This window comes from Rousettus aegyptiacus, unplaced genomic scaffold (assembly GCF_014176215.1).
Source record: "Rousettus aegyptiacus isolate mRouAeg1 unplaced genomic scaffold, mRouAeg1.p scaffold_m13_p_8, whole genome shotgun sequence".
In the NCBI taxonomy this organism is placed as follows: Eukaryota; Metazoa; Chordata; class Mammalia; order Chiroptera; family Pteropodidae; genus Rousettus; species Rousettus aegyptiacus.
The window spans coordinates 8,664,604-8,685,476 of NW_023416311.1; the positions used below are offsets into that span (position 1 = coordinate 8,664,604).

At 52.6% G+C, this 20,873-nt stretch overlaps 3 protein-coding genes and 1 pseudogene across 21 annotated transcripts in view; 2 read left to right on the forward strand and 2 right to left on the reverse strand.

The window, feature by feature from the left end:
- The window catches only part of CLEC16A (C-type lectin domain containing 16A), a 199,328-nt gene extending 197,722 nt beyond the window's left edge, over window positions 1-1,606 (reverse strand). For all 6 annotated transcript variants that reach the window (XM_036226100.1, XM_036226098.1, XM_036226099.1 and 3 more), the window contains exon 1: window positions 1,382-1,606. In XM_036226100.1, coding sequence (XP_036081993.1) covers window positions 1,382-1,461 — 80 coding nt within the window. In that variant the 5' untranslated portion in view covers window positions 1,462-1,606. The remainder of the gene's footprint in view (window positions 1-1,381) is intronic.
- A 2,040-nt stretch (window positions 1,607-3,646) lies between these two features.
- DEXI (Dexi homolog) lies at window positions 3,647-15,559 on the forward strand. Its single transcript, XM_016159662.2, has 2 exons — window positions 3,647-4,575; window positions 14,926-15,559. Exon 1 carries the CDS (start codon window positions 4,141-4,143, stop codon window positions 4,426-4,428), a length of 288 nt encoding a protein of 95 aa, XP_016015148.1. The 5' UTR covers window positions 3,647-4,140; the 3' UTR covers window positions 4,429-4,575; window positions 14,926-15,559.
- Window positions 15,560-18,145: 2,586 nt separating this feature from the next.
- On the forward strand, window positions 18,146-18,264 carry LOC118606997 (annotated as a pseudogene).
- A 785-nt stretch (window positions 18,265-19,049) lies between these two features.
- The window catches only part of CIITA (class II major histocompatibility complex transactivator), a 44,914-nt gene continuing 43,090 nt past the window's right edge, over window positions 19,050-20,873 (reverse strand). For all 14 annotated transcript variants that reach the window (XM_016159657.2, XM_016159652.2, XM_016159654.2 and 11 more), the window contains 2 exons: window positions 20,285-20,382; window positions 19,050-19,723 (listed from right to left, as the gene is read on the reverse strand). In XM_016159657.2, the coding sequence (XP_016015143.2) occupies window positions 20,307-20,382 (76 nt within the window). In that variant the 3' untranslated portion in view covers window positions 19,050-19,723; window positions 20,285-20,306. The remainder of the gene's footprint in view (window positions 19,724-20,284; window positions 20,383-20,873) is intronic.

Below are 20,873 nucleotides of genomic sequence, written 5' to 3' on the forward strand. Positions count from 1 at the left end.
CCCCTCGATCCTTCTTCTTTCCCGTCAGTAATCTTGGGAGCTCCCTCTGGAAACCAGCCTATTTCTCACCACCAAAGGTTTGCCTCCTCCTCCATCCAACTCCCTTCCCCAACCTCACCCCTCCCACCACCCCCGCTAGATTTCCCTCCCTGAAGTTATTCCCTCCTCAAAGATCTCTATTTTCCATATCCCCCGCCTCACCAGAAAAAAATCCTAGGCTCAGCCTCTATGTTCTGCACTTCTTCCCAGTTCATTCATATTTTTTTTTATTTTTTTTTTAAGTATTTGTTGAGCTCCTACTATGTGCCAGGCATAGCGCTAGATGCTAGGAATACAACTCTAAACAAAGCAAGCAGTCTCTGCCCTCCTGGAAGTACCAGTTTAGTAGCCGACAGAAAAGTGGTAAAAACAAACAGGAAAACTGCAGATAGTAGAGATGCATTGATGGTAAGGGGGAAGCACTTTAGGTGGGTGGTCTGAGAAGGCCTTGCCTAACTGATAAACACAGCTACCACTACCGGCCACCTACTGTGTAACAGACACTGGGTCAATCTCTTTCTGTGCATGACACAACTGAGTCCTTGCACAATGTTTCACCATCCCCACTTGCAGAGGGGCAACTAGAGGCTCAGAGAGGTGAAGTAATTTGTCCAAGGTCACACAGCCATTAAGTGGTGGAACCAGGATTTGAATACAGGTCTGAATGCAAAGCCACTCTGTGTACTCCTTACCTCGACCCTGTTTGCACCTGTCCTCCCCCCAGAGCTCTAGTTCTGACAGTTCCTCGCTAGACTCCTCCAAGAAAATTGTTTTTAATTATTGCCCTTCACTGAGCACCTGTATGCGCTTCCAGCTCTACGTGCATTCTCTCATCCAGCCCTCAAGACAATCGTACAAAGCGGGTGCTGTCACAATACGTTTTACAACTGAGGAACCTGAGGCCTAAATTCACACATAGATTCGAATCCAGATCCGTCCGACTCCTGGATCCAGACCTCTGACTCTCGACCCCCCAGCTGTCCAGCCTAAGAAGTATGATCCCGGAAAACTTGGTGTCCACGATCTGCCCCAACAAGAACGAAATCTGCGTCTGTAAGCTAAAAATTTCATGCCCTTCTGTTATAGATGGGACTACTGAGACTCTGAGAAGCTAAGCGACTTGCCCAAGGTCACACAGCGAGGAGTGACGGGATCAGAGTTCGAACCCAGGCGCCCTGACTCCAGAGCCCTCCCTCTTAACCACCGCACAGCCTTTCGCGGGCGCCTCTCTCCGCCCTCCACCACCGCTCTCACATCCCCCAGGACCCGCGGCCCGGCGCTATGCTCCTCGATCCCCGTGTCCGGCCCCGCGGCCTCCCACCTCCGCCCCCAACACACTCACTTGAGGTGGTCCAAGGAGTGGATGTTGCGGGAAGACTTGCCATGGCCCCCGCCCACCCAGCTCCGCGAGCGGCCAAACATGTTGGCGGCCCCGGCCCGTCGCTCGCCTCACGGTCTCATGTCCCAGCGGCCGAGCGGCCGGGAGCCCGCGGCGGCAACGCAAGCCGCGGAGGTGGTGAAGAGACCGCCAACCACCTTCCTCCCCGGCCCACAGCCCCGCACTGACATTCAGCCGGAACCGGCCGTTCGACCGTCGCGCTTTACGGCCGCTGCCACAAGGAACGCTGGGAAATGCAGTTCACCTGCGAGGCCCCAGCCGACAGGACTCTGTGAACCAACTACAAGACCCGGCGTGCATCGCTCAGCATCGAGCCTGCGGCCTTTGAGAAAAGGCGGAGCTAGAGGAGAGTCCGCCGTATCTTTTGGGTGGGCGGGAATGTGAAAACTAAGCAGATCTCAGAGAAGGAAATTGATGATGTCGGGGAATAAAAGTAACCGCAATATTAACAATTATTAGTTTTATAATAAGAATAACAATAGCCATTGCATAGAGTATACAAAATGCCACTCTCCTAAGCGCTTACATCTGTACAGTTGTTTAATTCTAACAACACTATGAGGTGGGTTCTATTATAATCTCCCTTTTACCGTCAAGGAAACTAAATCACAGAGATGGTTGACTTGCCTAAGATCATGCAGCTAGTAAGTGGCAGCACTAGAGTTCAAACCCAGGCACCATTATTTTTATCTCCCAATAAACTGAATCAAATCGATAATGGTCTTATTTGTTGTCCTCACAGCCTTTTTCTTTTTCCATTCCAATTAAAAAAATACATACTGAAAGGCCTTCAAGTAACAGTGTACCAAAACTAAAACTCCTGTACTTTCAGAGGATTTCTCTGGTCTTCACCCCAAATCCATGCCACTTCCAAAACTACCACATTAAAAAAAAAAAAAAAAAAAAAAAGAAGTACTCAACTTCCTAAGTGAGCCAAGATGTAGCTAAATTTCTTTCCTGGATAAGGCATTGGAAGCTCTGCAGAGGTAAGATGACCCTGTTCATCATTCATTCATTTACTTATTTCTATACCTCATAGTTATCTAAGGTCTACTGTGTCCCATTTACTGGGCTCAGGACAGAATTGGGCTGGGGCCAACATTCTCTCCAATGTCTAGCACAAGGCTTGGTACATAATGGCTTTTCAACAAATATCGGCAGAGTGAATGAATAAATGAAGGTTTGTTTCGCCTTGTGCGGTTTGAGAAATTAGGTAGTAGACGGTTAATGGTTTGCTCTGTAATTCGTCTAAAAGGCAAGAAATTGTCATAGAGACAAGAGGGCAGGTTCTGGCCTCCGAACACTGGTGGGCCCAGTATCTTCCAGGGTCCCTCCATTTCTCTGTTTCCTCATCTGTAAAAAGGGGTAACATACTACTGTGTCCTGTCTGACTTCAACTAAGCCACACATGTAAAGCACCCAGCAGCTCAGTGTGGCCTGAGAGTAAAAGATTTATCACACTGCTTTAGAAGGCGTTGTGAGAAAGCAGTCTCCAGAGGATATACGAGGTTGCCCATGAGAGGAAAATCAGCCAATGGCAGAGAGACTCGCTTTTCTGTGTACTTCTTGAATGTTTAACCACATGTATTATTGTTTTCAAACATGGTTCACAAAGTACAAAGAAACAAGAAGCAACCCTACTGGCTGAAGGTTTGACCTGTCTTTGAGTCTCATTACTTGGGTGTCCCTATGATGCAGTCCACCTGCCTACCTCCCCGCCTTCCCGCCATGGGCAGAGCTTCCAGCAGCCAGAATTTGGAAAGGAAGGGGGCACTAACTGATCATCCCTATCACGAAAAATTGGCACTTTGGGAAAGATTTTCACTATTAAAGGTCACCGCCCCTTCCCTATCTTGTCTCCTTTTTTCACCTGGTAAACTGAGTCCCAAAGAGGCCATATTCAAGTCCAACAAGGTGCGGAGGAAGATGCAGTTTCCTCCAACTTCTGTCGCTTTAGGATATGTCTAGAATTGAGCTGTGTTGGGTTTCTTTCCCCTCCCCCTACTCCGTGGGGGATTCGCAGAGCAAACTGGGTTTGAGACCACGGGCCAGCCCGGGACCAGGAAAGCAACTCAGAGGTCTGAACCCTAGGGGCGGAGCTAGTAGGTGCCCGCCCCCGTACTGTTCGGGCCAATGAGCGCGGGCGTTGAGCCGGCCAATGAGCGCGGGCAGGGGGCGGTCGACCAATGAGCGCGGGGTCGCTCCGGAGGCGGAGTTCGGAACGCGACCAGCAGGGAGACGCGGCGGCCGCAGACATGGGCGCTGGGCCTGCGGGGGCGCGAAGGGGGCTCGAAGGACTGCCTGGCTGAGCTAGAGAGATCGCCGCCGTGACTGGCCCTCGGCGCTGAGCCGCGGCGGGGTCCCCGCCGGCTCTGCGAGGGCCCGTGATTGCAAGCGGGTCGCGTCAGAGGAGCCAGGGAGCCGCCAGCCACTTCAGGGGGCCCGCCTGGCAGCCAGGCTGATCGAGAGGGCTGTGTGGGCACATCTGAGGGTGCGGTGACCCCGCCAGTCACGTTTCGTGAGCCGGGGCGCGGCCGCAGCGGCCGCCGCACATTCCCAGGGGGCACCGCCGGGGGCGCCGCCTTGGTCGAGCCCCAGGGCGCCCCTGGATGGCTGAGCTGCCCCTTCGCCGGCCGCCCGGGCACCACAGCGGCTGAGCTCGCTGAGATCGCCGGGCCGCTGCGGTCTTTGCGGTCCCCTGCATGCCCGGCGCCCGGGTCGCGGCCCACCTGGACGCGCTGGGCCCCCTGGTCGCCAACGTGCCGCCGCCGCTGCTGCCCTCTATGTTCTACGTGGGCCTGTTCTTCGTCAATGTGCTGATTCTGTACTACGCCTTTCTCATGGAGTACATCGTCCTCAACGTGGGCCTCGTCTTCCTGCCGGAGGACATGGACCAAGCGCTCGTGGACCTCGGCGTGCTCTCCGACCCCGGCTCGGGACTCTACGATGCCGACTCAGAGCTCGACGTCTTCGATGGTTACTTGGAGTAGGCTTGGCTCCGGTCCCCCACTCCTCCTGAGACCCGCAACCCTCCGCCAGGTCCAGGAGCCCAGATCATGCCGCCGCTGCTGGTTGAGGGCATCGTCTGGCCAGGGATGGGACCTCCAGGACGAGGCCCTCTCTGGCCTCCAAGACCTGTAAGTGCCCTCTCTGCGTGGAATGAGGGTGGGTTGGGGCACTGGTGATTACGAGAGAGGCATCTTCAAGCCGAACACACACCCCTCCCCCAGCCTTCTGATTGCTCCGTCTACCTCCTCCAGGTCTATTTGGGTGCCAGGAATGGCTGGGCTCCTCTTAGGTCTTTAGTTGGAGTTGGAAAGCTTTCCCTAACGAAGGTGACAGCTGTTCAAGAAGGGAAGGGAGGCAGGGCCTAAGGTGGCATTTGGGTTAGCTGGCGTACTAACTGCTACAGCTTGTGAAAAAAGCCTTTGCACCCATATCGGTTGGAGGCAGAGCTGTCAGCTCTTCTTCCCATCCTCAGCCTGGCTTGATGATGACCTTGGGGTGTGTGTGTGTGTGTGAGGGGGGATCCTCACTAGTCCTGGAAGGATAAAGACTTGGAGTGTCAGAAAAGATAGGAAGCCAGGCACTGACCGCCTTTGTCCCGTGGCCCCTTGGGGGGCTGGATGGGGACTCAGACCAAGGCTCCTGACTATGAGGGGAGAATTCAACAAAGAACCCTTACTACCTTTGGCCTTGGGTTTGCTTTTTTGGAATGAGGTTTCAGGGTGCCCCAGCTCAGCAATTCTGCAGCTCAAATCTGCAGGGGCTGCCAGTTTCACAGGCTGCCTTCATCAAGCAGGCAAGCTGGGGGTTGGTGCTTGGGCTGGCTTTGCCTGCAGTGTTTACAAGGCCTCAGGGGGCTCTTGGGCCAGCAGGAGAAGGAACCGCAGTATCACGGCACTGAAATGTTAAAGTCCTTCCTGTGGATTGCGACCAGGAAGCCGTGTGCAGCCCCACCTTGTGTGTTGGTGGGAAGGAAATGAAGATCCAGAAAGGTGAAAAACTTGGCCAAAGTCACATAGCAAGGAAGAGAGGCTGGTGAACTAGATGAGAGAGAGACTGGCAGACTTTGGGGTATGGCGAGGGGTCATGGGGCATGCAGGAACTCCTTGGCTGGAGCCCGTCAGCTGGCCAGTGCTGGCGTGTCAATAGGCACAAGGCCTGAGTGGCAGTGGGTGGGGGTACTGAGGCCGTGGGCAAGGGCTTCTTTTGGAAAACAGACACTAATGCCCCTGACTCCAGGCAGTAACACCTCTCCTCTGTTGTCTGTCTGAGCCAAGATGACCAAGAGGGTGGGGCTGGATCTACTGCCAGTAGCGCTGTGGGCCACGGGCTCCCTTGACGGGTTAGCAGTGAGATTTCTTTGAAGAAAGCTTCAGTTGAGCTGCTCTGCATACCTACCCAGTCTGCCCGCCATCCATCCATTGGTTCTTTGATGGAACAAATCTTTACTGAGTACCTACTGTGCCTGATGGGGAACAGAGAACAAGATGGACTTAGCCCCAGCCCTCCTGGCACTTGGTGAGAAAGACAAGCAGGCTCCCAAACAAGATAATCAGATTTTTTCGAGGGCTATGAAGGCAGGTAAGAAGGACATGGGCATCTCCTGTTGGGTTCCCTGCTGTTTCCTCAGCACTTAGAATAATGCTTGGTGTCTCGTAGGTGCTCAATATCTAGTGAGTGAGTGACACAAAAGAATAGAGACAGGCTGCTGCAGATTCGGGGGTCAGAGAAGGCCCCTCTGAGATGCCACATTTGAGCTGAGCCCTAAACTGATGGAAGTAGCCATGAGCAGTGGGAAGCCATCAGAAGATTTTAGGCATGGGAGCGACACTATTCCAGTTCACACTTTACAAAGCTGGCTTTGGCAATTATTGGCAGAATGGGCTATAGGGCAAATGTGGAAACAGGGAAGCCAGTTAGGAGTTGCTCAGTGGCTTGGGCCAGAGGTGACAGGCTTGGACGAGCCCAGGTTAGTGAAGATGGAGAAACACAAACAGAAGGAGAACACCTTTTGAAGGTAGAACCTATGAGAGCCATTCAGAACCTGTACTGATATTGATCACCTACCACACCTGCTTCTAGACTGTTTGCATATTCACTCATTCAGTCATTCAACAAACATTAGCCCTGCCTGCTGTTCTGCCAAGCCCAGTGCTAAGCCCTGGAGATCCCAAGATGAATCCTTGCTCCCAAGCCAAATGCTTGACTTTCAGACAGTGTAACTTGATGAAGAATGTCTTATTTTATCTCTTTACCATATCAACAGAAACACTTCCCCTTCCAAGTGAAAACATTGGCATACTCTGAACCAAAAACTGAAGCCCAAATGCTTTGACATACTTTGCAGCAAACATTGTCTGAGCAGAAACAGAGGAAGTGTGTCTCAGGGACACCCCTGCAAAGCTTTCAAAGCGATAGGGCCAGACCCTAGGAGGTGGGGAGGCCCGATGCTGTGGGAAATACTTGTGCCCAGAGAAATGGTAGAAGCCACACACAGCATTCCTTCTTCCTCACTCCCTAAGCCAAGCCAAGGTTACCTTGGCCCCAAGGACCTCAGAAGCCCAGTCTTGGGTGGGGGAGGGGTTGCTGGCAGAAGGAAACACCTTTGGGAAAGATTAAAGATGATATGACCACTCCCCATCTCCAGACCCCTTTCCATAAGCAGCGGAACACCAGTGGCCAAATCTTGTTCTTTCTCGCTCATTCTCACGTGGACACAGTCTCATGTTACACACAAGGAAACACTGACTACGGGTGAGGGACGTGCCAGGCAGTGCGGATGCAGGTGGATCTCAAGATAAAAAGATGCACTCACTTTTGCTCCCTCTCCTTTTTTTTCTCTTATGTGTGTACCCACATCATTCAGGTCCTCAAACACTTGTTGAGCAACAGTTAAGGAGGCAGTGTTAAGGTCGAGGACCTCAGATTCAGATGCCCAATCCTACCTGTGACCTTGAACATGCAGCATACTTCCCTCTCTAGAAAGTAGGGATAATGAAAATCTACCTCTTGGTGAGGATTAAATGAGATATATGTAAAGCCCTTAGACTGTCCTGCATATAGTAAATATTAAAATAAACTATTATTATTAACAGTCAGGTATAATGGAAAATGTGTACAGTAGGGCCCTTGCAATGCCTAAATCTGCACATACAGCTGTGTGAGAATATTTATGTCCCACGATGAGCAAAAGAGAACTGGCTGAATGATGCTGGGTGGGTGCAGGTCTGGACTACTGAGACAGGCTTCCCACTCTGCCTTCCAGGCCCAGGACCCTCGGGAGACCTTGCCCTTGGCCCTGTGGCCACCAGATCTGGAGCCCTAGAGAGAGCTGTTCTAGAGCATTAAACGTTGCCCTGGAGCATGGGGTGGGGAGTCAGGAGCTCCCTCCCTCCCAGGAGAGGGGGCCACTGCGCTTGGCCTGGGAGCCGGTGAGAGTCTGCAGGTCCCAGCAGTTCCGGTGCGGAGGCAGCTCAGCCTGTTTGATTTGTCCTGGTTCCTGATGAAAGCCGCTGGTGCCTGCCAGCCCTCTCTTGGCACAGAGGGAGGGCTGTGGAGAGGAGCCTCACTGTGCTGGAAATGGAGAGACTTTAGAATGCAACTGCCAGAGTCAGTGTGGCCTGGTGGAGCTCAGATTTGGAGCTACAGGGAACTAGACCCAGCAGTGTACTTACTACAAGGTTTCCCAGGCTTCAGTCTCCCCATGGGGGCTGCAGCTGCTCCTTCCTGATCTACCTGCCCGGCTCCCTGTGTGCCATCTGTGGTCTGTGCCATCAGTGGAACACACAGGCTGGACATATCGCTGCTCTGCTCAGACCTTCCTTGGGGACACGGGCATGATAGATTCAGGTCCTGGGAGATGCCCCAGGCAGCTGGTGGAGCTCCCGGCAGGGGTCCGGGTGGAAAGACAGGCAGTGACGATGGCGGGTAGGCATGTGCGTCCCCAGACCTGCTGACTTCCAGCTCCCTCCTGACATGAAGCTAACCCGGAAGGCCGCCGTCCACAGGGTGCATTCGTGCTGGCTGCCCCTTCGCACAGGGGAAGACCCCACTAGGTGATTCAAGGTAGCTGAGATGTCAGAGGTCCCGCTCCTTTAGCGCAAACTGGAGATCTTGTCCGAGGGACACCCTCACAGCCCTGTGTCTGTTTCATGGAGATGAGAAATTAAGGGCTCCTCTCGACTTGACCTTCGTATTCCTGCCGTATCTGCTGACTTTTCCCCGCGGGACTTCTATACGTTTAGTTCGCTTTTGGGAAACCAAAATCACCATACACGGGACAGACATCATTATCCCCATCTCACAAATAAAGAAACTGAGGCCCAGAAACGGGGGGTGAGGGGCCAGAGTAAGATAGCTGAGCTTCCCACCCAGTGCTGGGGGTCCAGGGACCTCCAGGGAGGGGCTCCGACCCTGCCGTTGGAATACCACTCCTGGCTCTGCCGGGCCTGCCTCGTGCATTCTCGTCCCTTTTTTCTGAGTTTTTTTTTTTTTTTTTCAATAAAACTGTTAGGGAATTTACAGTTAGACAAAGGTTATAAGAGGCGTGTTCCCATATACTCCTCACCCCAATTCACCAGTTGCACTGATGAACGTTTTGCCACGTTTGCTTGTGGATGAGACACATGTTTACTCTGTTGTGTGTATGAAGCTACACACACACACACACACACACACACGTGTAGTTCTTTTTCCAAATCATTTGAAAACAGATTGCAGACTTTATGCTCCTTTTACTCCTAAATATTTCAGTGTATTTCCTCAGAACAAGGACATTCACTTACATAACCACAAAACAATTGTTCAAAATCAGCAAATTTAACACTGATAACAATCGTAGGACCAATCTGATCTTTGCCTTTATTTGGTTTCGTCAGTTGTCCTTTCACAATAAAAAGCAGGGGGGTGGGTGCAGGTGGCGGGGATGAGGCCCAGGATCCAGCCCCAGATCATTCCTTGCAGGAATTGTCACGTCTCCTTGCCTCCTTCAGTCTGGACCAGCTCTTTAGTCTGTTGGTATCTTTCATGACATTGACATTTTTAGAGAGCAAAAGTCTGGCATTTTGTGGAGTGTCTTCAATTTGGGTTTATCTGATGCATGCTCCTGAGATTAGATTCAGAGGATGCTTTTTTGGCAGGAAGACCACAGAGAAGTGGATGCATGTTTTTCTGAGTGCATCGTATCAGAAGACACACGATACCTGTCTTTCCCATTACTGGTGATGTTAACTTTGATCACTTGGCTCAGGTGGTGTCTGTCAGTTCTTTCCACTGTAAAGTTACTGTTTCTTTAAAGAAGGTTTATGTCACTGAAAAGAGAAAACCAGCATCACCAGGCACAGATAAAAACAGTAAGTGCCAAAGTCATTAGCTTCTGGCCAAATGCTAAACCCAACTAAAGGCTCTGGGCTTCTGGCCTGCTCTTTGTTAAAAAGACAGATTAGCAACTGTCAGGTGATAAAGATACCCCAGCTCCAAAGTGGAACTTTCTCCTGGAAGTAATCATAAGGACTGACCTAGAACCAAAAAGCAAATAGCTTGCTTGCTGCGTGTGCCGCGGTCTTGTTTGAGTCCATCTCCATAGACTCCTAAAATTGTGGCATAGAAGCTTTGCAGTCAGATCTGGGTTTAAATCTCAGCTCCGCCACCACCTTGAACAAGTGAGTTCGCCTCCCTAGGATAACAGTATCCACTGAAAGGCTTGTGCACGGTGGATGAGATGGCGAAGGACGGGTATGTAGTCAGTTCTTAATAAATGGTGCTGCCAGTGTTGATCGTGTGTTAGACTCAGACTTAGCCCAGGAGGCCTTCCCCTTTCCTTGGCTCTCTTGCTGTTCTTGGGGGCCAGTCACCAAGAAGGGTGTATCTGTGTGGGCAGCCCGGGGATGATAACCTGCGCCCCCCACAGCCCTCACCCCCTGCCCTGAGCCTGAGGGTGGCTGGGAGCTGGTTCTAGTTCCAGTCACCTCCAGAAGGGGAAGGCTTCATTCCTGGGATTCCTTCCTGGCAGGAGACTTGGTGGGGTGGTTAAAAATAACTGCCTCCCCCACTTTTCCATAGCTTCCCCTGAGGTCACCCAGTAAAGCCAGGTAGGTAGGACTCATTAGCTCCATTATGCAGGGCGGGACACTGAGGCTTGAGGAGGTTCAGTGACTCACCCCAGACGCCCAGCTGTGAGGTGGTTGAGTCAGGCCGCCAGCCACACTCCCAGTGCTTCCCCAGCGAGGTCCTCTGTCATAGGCATCCTGGGAGGCAGTGGGTACACCGAGGCAGAGTGCCACCCAGCCGTCAGCTGTCTGCCATCTTTGTGGCACTCGCTCCTTTTCCCTTTGATCAGAGAAACCAAGCCCAGGCTCACCTTTGCAGGCCGGGGGCATCTCTCTAGAATTTATAGTTTCATTTCCATCATGTTTATTTTTAACATTGTCTTGTTTATGACAAAGTATACGACTTTTTGTTCATGATAGTTCCAAAAGAAGGTTCTTTTTAAAATTTTGGAGTTAACGAAAGGCATGTTGGTTGAAAATGTTAAACAAAGAGCAGTCCATGTGGTTCCTGGCTGTAGCAGGACTCGTGGAGGTGTTGGCAAATGCCACCCTACGAGCCTCACCGAGTCTTGGGCACCAACTAACTGGAGGTAGCCTCTGGACCAAAAATCTTCGCAAAACCCATGACTGATGAGCATCGACAGCTGACACGTAAACCAGAATCCACGTTTGAGAAACTGGTCCTTGTCTCTCCAGGATGCTGGCTTCCATCAGGGACATGGACCCGGGCAGACAGGAAGCTTCTCCTCTCCTGTCCCCTTCCGGCCAGGCACTCGTCAACTAGACAAGGCAGAGGCCCCTGCGTCGTGGAGATGACAGTGGAGATGCTGGGCAAATCATGTCGGGGTGACGTCTCTGGTGACTTAGCCACTTCAATTGGTCGTTTGATATGTGGACGGAGGGGAACGAGTAATGGGTTTCCAGCAGGCAAGGCCTGCGGAGGAGGACAAGGGCTGCTCCTCTCAGAAGGCCCCCAGCGTTGAGCAGGTCGCCCTGCCCGGCGTCTTCTGAATGACAGCAGGTGAGGACAAGGAGAAGAGCCAGCAGGCAGTGATGCCTCCTGTGTGCTAGGCATGGCAGGCATTCCATCCCCACGATTTCGTGTAATCCTCATAACAGACAGCTCACTGAGGTAGGCATTTGTTGTCTTCCTTTCTGATGAGCAAACAGAGAGATCAGGCGGCTCGCCTGAGATCACACAGCTAGGAAGGGGCAGAGCCAGCATTACCCAAGGCAGGACAGTTCCAGACCTTGTCCTGGCCACCCCAGAGGAGGAGGACAGTGGGACGGCTGAACTGCACAAAAGAATCCCCTTTCAGCATCACGCCCTCTTAACGCCCTGCTCCAAACTGGGCAGGTTCTCTGCAGAGGTAGCAAGCTGGGACCTTGCTGGTTAAAAATGCATCATGTGCTCAACTGTCATTCTAATGACAGAAGCCAGTCAGATAGCCACCTCTCCTTTTGTCCAGCTCTGGGGAGTGGCCTGGAATGAAAGTTTACAGTTTCAGAAAGAAAAAAAGCCCATGGCTAATGAATTATCTCATATTCTAATGGTGTTAGAAGGTTGGAGAACCCACTGCCTTGGATTCTATAAGCTGCAGCCCCAGGATGCTTTTCAGCTGGGGCTTTTGATGCCTTGGAGGACAGAGATGAACCTAAGGTGCTGAAAGGAATTAAGACTTCGGGGTCAGACCACAGAGGTTCAAATCCTGGCTCTACCCCTTCTTGCTGTGTGGCCTTGTACAATTTACATAACCTCTCTGAGCCCCATCTGAAATTCAGGAATGATGATTCTCCTTGGCCCCACCTCCTAAGGTTGTTTTGAGAAATAAATGAGCTAAAACTCTAAAGCAGATAGTATAAGGCGAGCATAAAGTACTTGATTGATGACGTCAGCTATATTCACTGATATTTACTGTGAGGCCAGACTTGGGAGTCAAAGGGACAAGGAGACTGATCTCTAACAGCCACCTGTGGGTGGCACAGATGAGAGGCTCCAGGACTTCACTCAGAGCCCTGGGACCACATCTCTATCTTCAACTCGCTGTGTGACCTCGGGCACATCACCCCCCTCTCTAGGCCCCTTCAGTCTCTGTGAAGCGAGCAGGACCAACTCGGCTCAATGTCTCCCAACCTCATATGACACTGTCAACAATTTTTGCTCTATGGTCCTACTGCCTGAACTATTATTTATGTAGTTGTTTTCTTTAAACCGTCTCTAAATTTTTAAAGTGCAATTAATGTTCTGGAAAGAGAGGAACTTCATATTACTAGCAAATATGGAAAATTGGCATCACTTGCCACAAATAGAAAGTGACTGCAGATAAGCTTCCTGAAAACGGAAGAGCTAGTGAATTCCAGCTGGAGCCAGCGCCTGCCGGGCCCTTACCCTGTTCAGACAGACATGAGCACACGTGAGAGTCGTTCCAGCCAGACTGACAGTGTCGGGGACTCAGTGCTGTTTGCGGTCACAAGAACTGGGAAAGGAGAGAGTCCCTGTTCCGCGGAGTGATTCTGTGTCCTCTAACACCCTGTCCCCACAAGTCAAATGGGCTCAAGTAGGGTCCCCTGCCTCGGAGATGGCCGTCGTGAGCCCGGGTAAGGGTGAATCTGAATAACGAGTTCTGCTCCAGGTTCGCAGACATCGGGGTTCCCCGCACCACTGCTGACTGTATCCCCGCACCCCCCGCCAGGGGTTCCGAAGAGGAGGGAGATGAGCCGAAGGGGGACTCCTGGCGGGCTGGGAGGGGAACCCTCTCGAGAGCACTGAGCTTGCCAATGCTCTGGCTGTGGCCCCAGTTTCCCCTCCTGCCTGCCAGGTCCAGTGGGGAGGTGGGATGGGGCCTGAGGACACGAGGGCTTAACCTGTGTCATCGTGAAGCAGGGAATGTCTCAGAGCATCGGCAGGACATGATCCCAGCAGGCCTCCAGGAGATGGATCTGGCTCAGGTCACAAGAAACTCGAACGATTTGGCCTCTGCTAACCTGTTTAGCCTTGTCTGCCTGCCGCCTAGCCCCTCCCCCTACCCAGCTCCAAACCACAGGAGGTTCCAGGACCTGCTGTGCCCTGGTCGCCTGCATGCCCTCCTGGTGCGCCCTTTGTACACAGCCTTCCCCAGACTCTGGGCTCCATCCCTCCCATCTTCCTCCTACTGTCAGGCATATTACCTTGGGCTGAAATTTCTCACTAGACTGTGTGTCCAAGGCAGGAGCTACACTCCTCGCGGGGTCCCTGGCACCCAGCTCAGGACCTGGCACATGGGAGGTGTGAGATTTTGCAGTCTTTAAGATCTCCAGTAGGACAGAGACCTGGAGAGGTTGGCATCTTTAGACAAGTCATTTACCCTCTCTTAGTGTCTCCACCTGTAAAACGGATTCATTAATGGTATATAACTCCTGGGGTCGTTCGGAGGGTTGAATGAAATCACCTGTGTGAGGCTCCATCTCGGGTATACTCTCCCGGGAGCAGACCCTGGGACAAAGATTCAAGTGCAAATTGTTTTTTTGGAAAGCGATCACAGGAACTACAGGCAGCTTCCACCTGCAGGAGATGTGTGGTTCTCAGTGGAAGCAATTCTGCCTTCTTGGGTGGTCCTTGGTAATGGGGCAAGGGGGTATTTTTAGTCAACATACCTCTGAGTGCTACTGGCATTTAGTGGTCAAGGACCAGGGATGCTGCTGAACATCCTGCAATGCCCAGAACAGCCCACCCCGCCCCGTTGGAGAACCTTCCTACCCCAAATGTCGATAGCACCCTGATGCACAATACGTGTTGGGTGTTTAACGGAAATTTTATGTGGTGCTTGATGACATTTGCAGAAGGAATAGGCTGAGCTGGCAAAGATGAGACCCAGAGCAGGGGGTTGGGCACGGTAGTGTGAGATGCTGCAGACACACTGGCACCGAGCTGGACACAGAGAGAAGGGAACAGGGGCCAGGTGGAGGATGGTGGTGTATCCCAGAAGGACAAGCAAAGCAGGGCTGCTGAGTGGCTTGGTGTGGCCACAGCCTTCCTATAGGCTGCAAAGCGTTTTCCGGGTAACATGGGCGGTGCTGCCAAGCCCTGCCCACTACCCAGAGCTCGCTCAGCCACCTGCAGCTCAAGTCAGCCAGCAGGTCCTGGGCGACTCCTGAGCAGACTGCTCTCCCCAGTAATGGACAGTCCCTCTCTTAGGTCAGTCACACCAGTTCTTCAGCCCAGGGTCCTTAGAAATCAGGCAAATTCATTAGTTTTTCACAAAAATGATCAGAAAACACCCCCAGCCTGAGTTTGGGGCTTCTGGTAATTCCCTGAATTAGAGAGATGAAGGAAGACTTTCCTGGCCCACCCCAAGCCTCCTGGGGCCTGGCGGGGGGTGGGGAGTCCAGATCTCCCTAGAATGGGTGACAGACGGTGCTTCCATGCTGGTAATGCCCTTTTTTCCCTCTTGTTAGGCCTGCTCCTCTCGAAAGCTCCGTGCCAACAGAGAGGTTCCTGTCCAGACCCAGGACAGTGCGATGGAGAGGTTGAGACTGAGTGCATTTGCCCCCCTCCCCAAAAGGAGAAGGCTGGGGCATCTGAAAACCTCACCCACCTGCAACTCGCACAAATGGCCTTGCCTTGGCTTCTGACCTTTTGCCGTTGCGATGGATGTTTACAGGAACCAGCCAGCGTCTGCCTCCCTGCTTTTCACCCCCCAACTGCACCTGCTTCCCCCACTTAACCTTCAAGAGGACACTTCCAACCACAGACACACACATCCAGCTGATGCCCGTGGAGCCCTGAGCCCGCTGGGTTTGGACCAGGCTGGTCTTAGATGCAGCGACCGTTTCCGGGAGTGGCTCAGGAGAAGAGGCGAGGACCGTGTTGGGGGCTGAGGGTAGGGTTTTGACTTACTCATTTAAAGCTGCTTGTTCATCAAGTTGCCAGAACTGATCCATCGTGCCGGGGAAGGGCCACATTGCTCCTCTGGCCAGAAATATTTTTAGAAAGTGCGAGTGGTATAAATACTTGACTTCGATAAACTTGTAAAAGCAATACTTAGGAGGCAACCTCTCAATTAAAAAAATGTATGCAACTCCAACATAACATGGCTTTGTGTTAATAACAAAGGTGCCCCTCCAGGCTTACCCCTGGGGGCCCTGCCTTTTTTTTTTTTTTTTTTTTTCTTTGAGATTGGGGAAAGGTATCCTTAAGCAGAAAACCTCATGGTTGACCAAAGGCGGAAGGAGAGTCAGGGCCTCCCATGTTGGAGGTCCAGCCGTTTTGGGGAGCACCCAAGCTGGCTGGCCTGGACGAGCCTCCCTCCCGACTTCCACAAGCCTGACAAGCCAGGGCCAGCCTTTTGGGGTGTGGTGGCAAAGACCTGCTGGCTGAGCTGGAAATCAGGCCCAAATTTCAGAGAAGTCAGAGGTGCGGTACCCTCAGGCTGGGCTCATGGTAGACTTCAGTAAAAATGAAGGAGGGAGGGAAGGAACGAACCAATGAGTGAAACTGGGTCCACTTGCAGTTTCATGAAAAGAAAATAGCTTCATTCTACTGCTTTTCAAAGCACCTTCACACGCACACCACGTTAAACCAGGAACAGACAGTTCCGTCCTACAGGTGAGGAGATGGCGCGTGGGGGACAAAGGTCTGGCAGGAGCCAAGAAATGGGGATAGAAGACATTCAAGAGGCCCTAGGTGAGTGTGAGAAGGGAGCTTTGGGAGTTTTGAGGGGAAAAGTGGGGGTTTAAAAGATGCATGGACTCGAAATCCACTAAATGTAGAACATGCCATCAATGTCCAGTGTGACTCCAGATGTCATATGCCCGCTTCCTGTGAGCATTGCTTCTCCTGCCCAAGAAGAAGTGAGGCTCGGGGAGCAGTTCCAGCACCGGGAGACCCTCCAAAGAAGCCAGAAGGTGAGTTTGCATCTTGACGGCCTCCTTTATACGGGTTTGACCCTAGGCAAGTCACGTCTGGGAAATGGGGACAGTAACTTACCGACCTCATAACGCGGCTTTGTGTTAGTGATAACGAAGGTGCCCCTCCCGGCAGGCAGAGCGCCACACCAGGACTGGGCTCGGCGAGGAGCACAGACCGGGGCGCGGCCCCTTCGCTCCCTCTGCTCAGAGCACACACTGCCCGACCGTACCCGAGAGCCGTGCCTGGAGACTTTTACCATTTTACTAAAATACAAGACTTCTCAGAGCGTCTTACTCATCCCTGTGTGCTTGGTCCCTCTTTGTGGAATGAATAAAGAGAGGCTGTGGCGAGGCTGCCTGTTCATTCCGTGAGTTTATTGGGCACTTACTATGTGCTGGCACCTTGCCGGGAGCAGAGGGCACTGCAGTGGACAGCGAGGACAAGTCACCTGTGCCCCTGGTGCTCAGAGCCTAGGACGGCAGCAGACAACACAACAAGTAAGTGTGAAAAAGATAAACTTAGGGACGAGGTTGGGGGGGGGTGGGCAGGGCGGTAGTGGTGTCTGTGTTTAACAATGGCCTGGTACACCTTCCTGCAGGGCTGGCCTGTCAACTGGGTACTAAAGGATGAGAAAAAGTTGGTCACGTGAAGAGCCGGGAAGAATATTCCAGGCAGAAATGAGTGAAACATATTCAAATGTAATCAGGACAACTAATATGGATTGAGCCGTTCTCTGTATGAGCTCACTGACTTGACCGTAACTCCATATGATGACAGTACAGTGATTGTGCCCATTTTACATATAGGGAGACTGAGGCACAGAGAAGTAATTTGCCTAAGTGGTGAGCTGGGCACTGAGCCCAAGCAGTCTAGCTCTACACTCTGCTGCTGACATGAGGCTCCGGTGCCTCCTGAGTAGGAGGGGCTTAGCATGGTGCCTGACACAAAGTAATAATCATTGCTAATATCTACTGAGCACTGTGATAAGTGCTTTACATGTATCAACTCATTTAATGAACGGCAGCTCTCATTTAAAATCATTACTCTGAGTAATTATAGCCTCTGGCATCATTTTGTCACCTCGACAGATCTGGCCGATGCACGGCTGTCGTTGCAGTGGGTGGTGCCAAGGTTGGAGGGAGATGGGCTAGGTGCTCACTCCTGTGGCGACACAAATGGGAGCCCCACAGACTCCACAAAGTCCACAGATGTGAGGACACCCTCATTGGTGATGCCCAAGCTATTTAAAGCCCAAACCTGGGTCATGATGCCTGATGCCCTTGGCAGCTTGGCCAAGGCAGAAGGCACCCGCCTCTGCAAAGACTGCCAACCAGGCAGCTGGGTCTCAGTCCCTTGGGCCCGCCCTACCCCTGACTCCCACTTGCTGGAAAGAGGAGAAGAGTTTGGGGCCTGGGCATCAGGGCTAGAGCTGAATGGACAGCTCCCACTGCCACCAGGAGAAAGCCAAGTCATCCCAAACCTGGGCTTCTGACCAAACAGGTCACGCCCCAGTGAAAAACAACAGTCAAGCTGGCAGTTCTCTGGGCAGAGAGCTCTCCTGCCAGGAGTGCCGCGATCCGGCCAGAGGAAGCGCCCAGCTGGGCTAAGGAGGGGACCCCAGCATACAGCAGGGGCCGAGGCCGAGGGAAGCACCCCTCCTCTGCAAGGCTCACAGAGTTGCTTCGTCCCTGCTGTTCCCCTAATAATGCATTTTCTGCCAAATCTTAGGATGCCATAAAGAAAATTGTTTGTGAAAAGACAGAACTTGGCTATGGCCAGGCCACCCTGAACAAGCCCAGTCTCATCTGATCTCGGAAGCTAAGCAGGGTCAGACCAGGTTAGTACTTGAATGGGAGACCACCTAGGACGACCAGGTGCTATCGGCTTAAAAAAATAAAAAATAAGGGATTGTAAACTGACAAGGTCCTTGCAATCTGTGAGGTCAACCAAGGATTGCCTTGCCTAAAAAAAATAAAAAGTGAAAGAAAAGAAAGAAAGAGAGGGAAAGAGAGAGAGAGAAGAAAGAGAGAGAGAGAGAGAGAGAGAGAGAGAGAGAGAGAGAGAGAGAGAGAGAGAGAGAGAGAGAAAAGAAATAAAGAAAGAGAGAGAGGGAGGGAGGGAGGGAGGGAGGGAGGGGGGGAAGGAGGGACAGGATTTGAGCCGAGGCGGACTCTGCCTTGCATGTGTGTACATGTGGGGTTAGAGATGGAGGAACGATGGCCCCTGTCAAACTGGACAAAGACTATGACAGATGTGATGCTGTGTGACTTCTAAGTCTGGGTGATAAAAAGGATACCACTCCTCTCTGTTCTCTCCCTCTCTCTGTGCCCCACCGCTCTCTTCCTTTGGGGTGACCACCCTGAAACCCAGCCATCATGCTGTGAGGAAGCCCAAACTAACCCACATGGAGAGGTCCTGCTCTGACAGTTCCTTAGAAAAACTGAGGCCCCGGCCGCTAGTCAGCATCAAGTGAATGAGCCTTCACGTGACCCCAGCTGACAGAGTGAAGTGAGACAAGCTGCCCCCACCAAGCACGGCCTAAAAGATGGGTGTGCGAGCAGAATAAACGTGTGTGTTAAGCTTCTGCGGTTTGGGGTGGTTTGTGATGCATTAGATCATCGGAAGAGTGGGTATCCCAAAACAGTGATCCTGGCATAGATTCAAACACTGGGGGATTAAACGAGCCGTTTATAATGTAGTGAAGAAACACAGGACGTGAAGGCAGAGGCAGATGCGGTTCCAGCTCATCCCCCTCCCTCTTCCATTAGTGTACTGTCAGCTGTTATCTTGCTAAGGTCCAGTGCATCTGGCCAAGCGTAGCTTTGGCCTTAGCAAACAAAGTTAGTGCAAAACAGTGAGTCCTAAAGACAGAGATCAGCTGCCACAGAGTCCCAGCCCGTCCCAGCTTGGCGATGAGCGGGTGGGGGTTCCCCGCCGGTATCCTTAGAACGCTGAGCATGCCCTGTCGGGGCGGCGGCCTGGAGAAGTGCTGTCTTCCCGGGCTGGCAGGGACCTGGAGAGGCAGAGATGTGGCCGCCTCAGTCCCTCACTCTCTTCTCTGGCCTGGCCACAGCTATGTGGAGTGTCCTGAGGAAAATGCATCAGGGCTCCTGGGTCGACTGCAGCTGCCACCAGGCGCCTGTCCGTCTGCCAGGGACGCAGCAGCTGAGCAGGGCTGGCATTGACCTGAGTCCCACAGGAGCCTGGAGCTGGGCCTGGGTCCTCTCCGCAGCAGGCGTGGCTGGGTGCCAGGACACCGAGGCTCACAGGATGCGACCTGAGGAGAGCTGTGTCCACAAATAACCAGCTCAAGGTCCAGCGTGGTCAGCGTCCTCCGAGAATGTTCTGTGGGGGGTAGGGAGAGTGGGCAGGTCAGAAGGCTCTAGGAGGGGGCAGCTGGACACTTGGAGAGAGTGTTGTCGAGATCAGGGAGGGAAGGGATGGCGGGAGTGGAGAAGGGGGCAGAGGGTTTGAAGGGGGGCCTTGCCGGTCGGGGAGCAGGGAGGTAGGGAAACAGTCATCTGCACAGTGAGAGGCAAGAAATTCATAGAGCAAGTTCTTAGGAGGACAATTTGAGACATCGCGCGACCAACGAGCTGAAATAGCAGTGCAGATGCCCTGGAAGTCCCCAAAAGGCCGTGGGACGTGGACAGCCCACCTGCCCTGTCCCTGCCCCAGTCTCCGAGTCTGACCACCGGGAGGGTCCTCAGGGCCCAAGCCACAAAGCCTTTAGGACACCTCCACCGAGCCCTACGGAGACACGGGGTGGCGCCAGATGGTGCACGGTCCAAGGGTGGTCACCCAGACCCCGCCTGTTGCCCTGCCCACTTTTATGGATTCTGCCTTTCCGGGACACTGAGCCCGGCCGCCCCTGCGGCTCTGTCCTCCCAAGCCCATGCCAGTTACCTTGTCTCGGGCACAGCCAGGATCATCTCAGGCTGATCCGGGAGTCCAGCTGCTGTAGGTGTTCCTGGACACCAAACGGGATGGTGGGCGAACACATCCTGTGATGGGGACATGGGCACAGAGGCCAGGTTACAGGAGAGACCGTGGCTGGAGCCCCAATAGAAGCTGCCCCCAAATCTCTCCTCCCGCCCAGACTGGGACAGGACCAGACCAGACCGGTATGGGGTCACGGGGACAGCAGAGGCCTAGGAACCCTTCTTTAGACTTGGTTCTGCTGCTGACTTGCTGTGTGACCTCCAAAAAGTTAGTTAACCTCTCTGTACCTTTTCGCCTTGTCTGTAAAATCCCTCTTAGAAGATAATAAGTGATTATGTAAATGAAAGGGCTTTGAAAGAGTATAAAGTACTAGTATTGAGCATTAAACATCATGGTAACATGATAAGTTTGAGACATATAAATTTGCTAATTTTGTAGGTCAAAAATGGCTTATATAAGCGATTTCATGTTGTTCAACCTAACACATTCAGCACTCTGTGTACCAGACTCTATTCTAAGTGCTTTACACATCTGGACTAATTTAAACCTCACC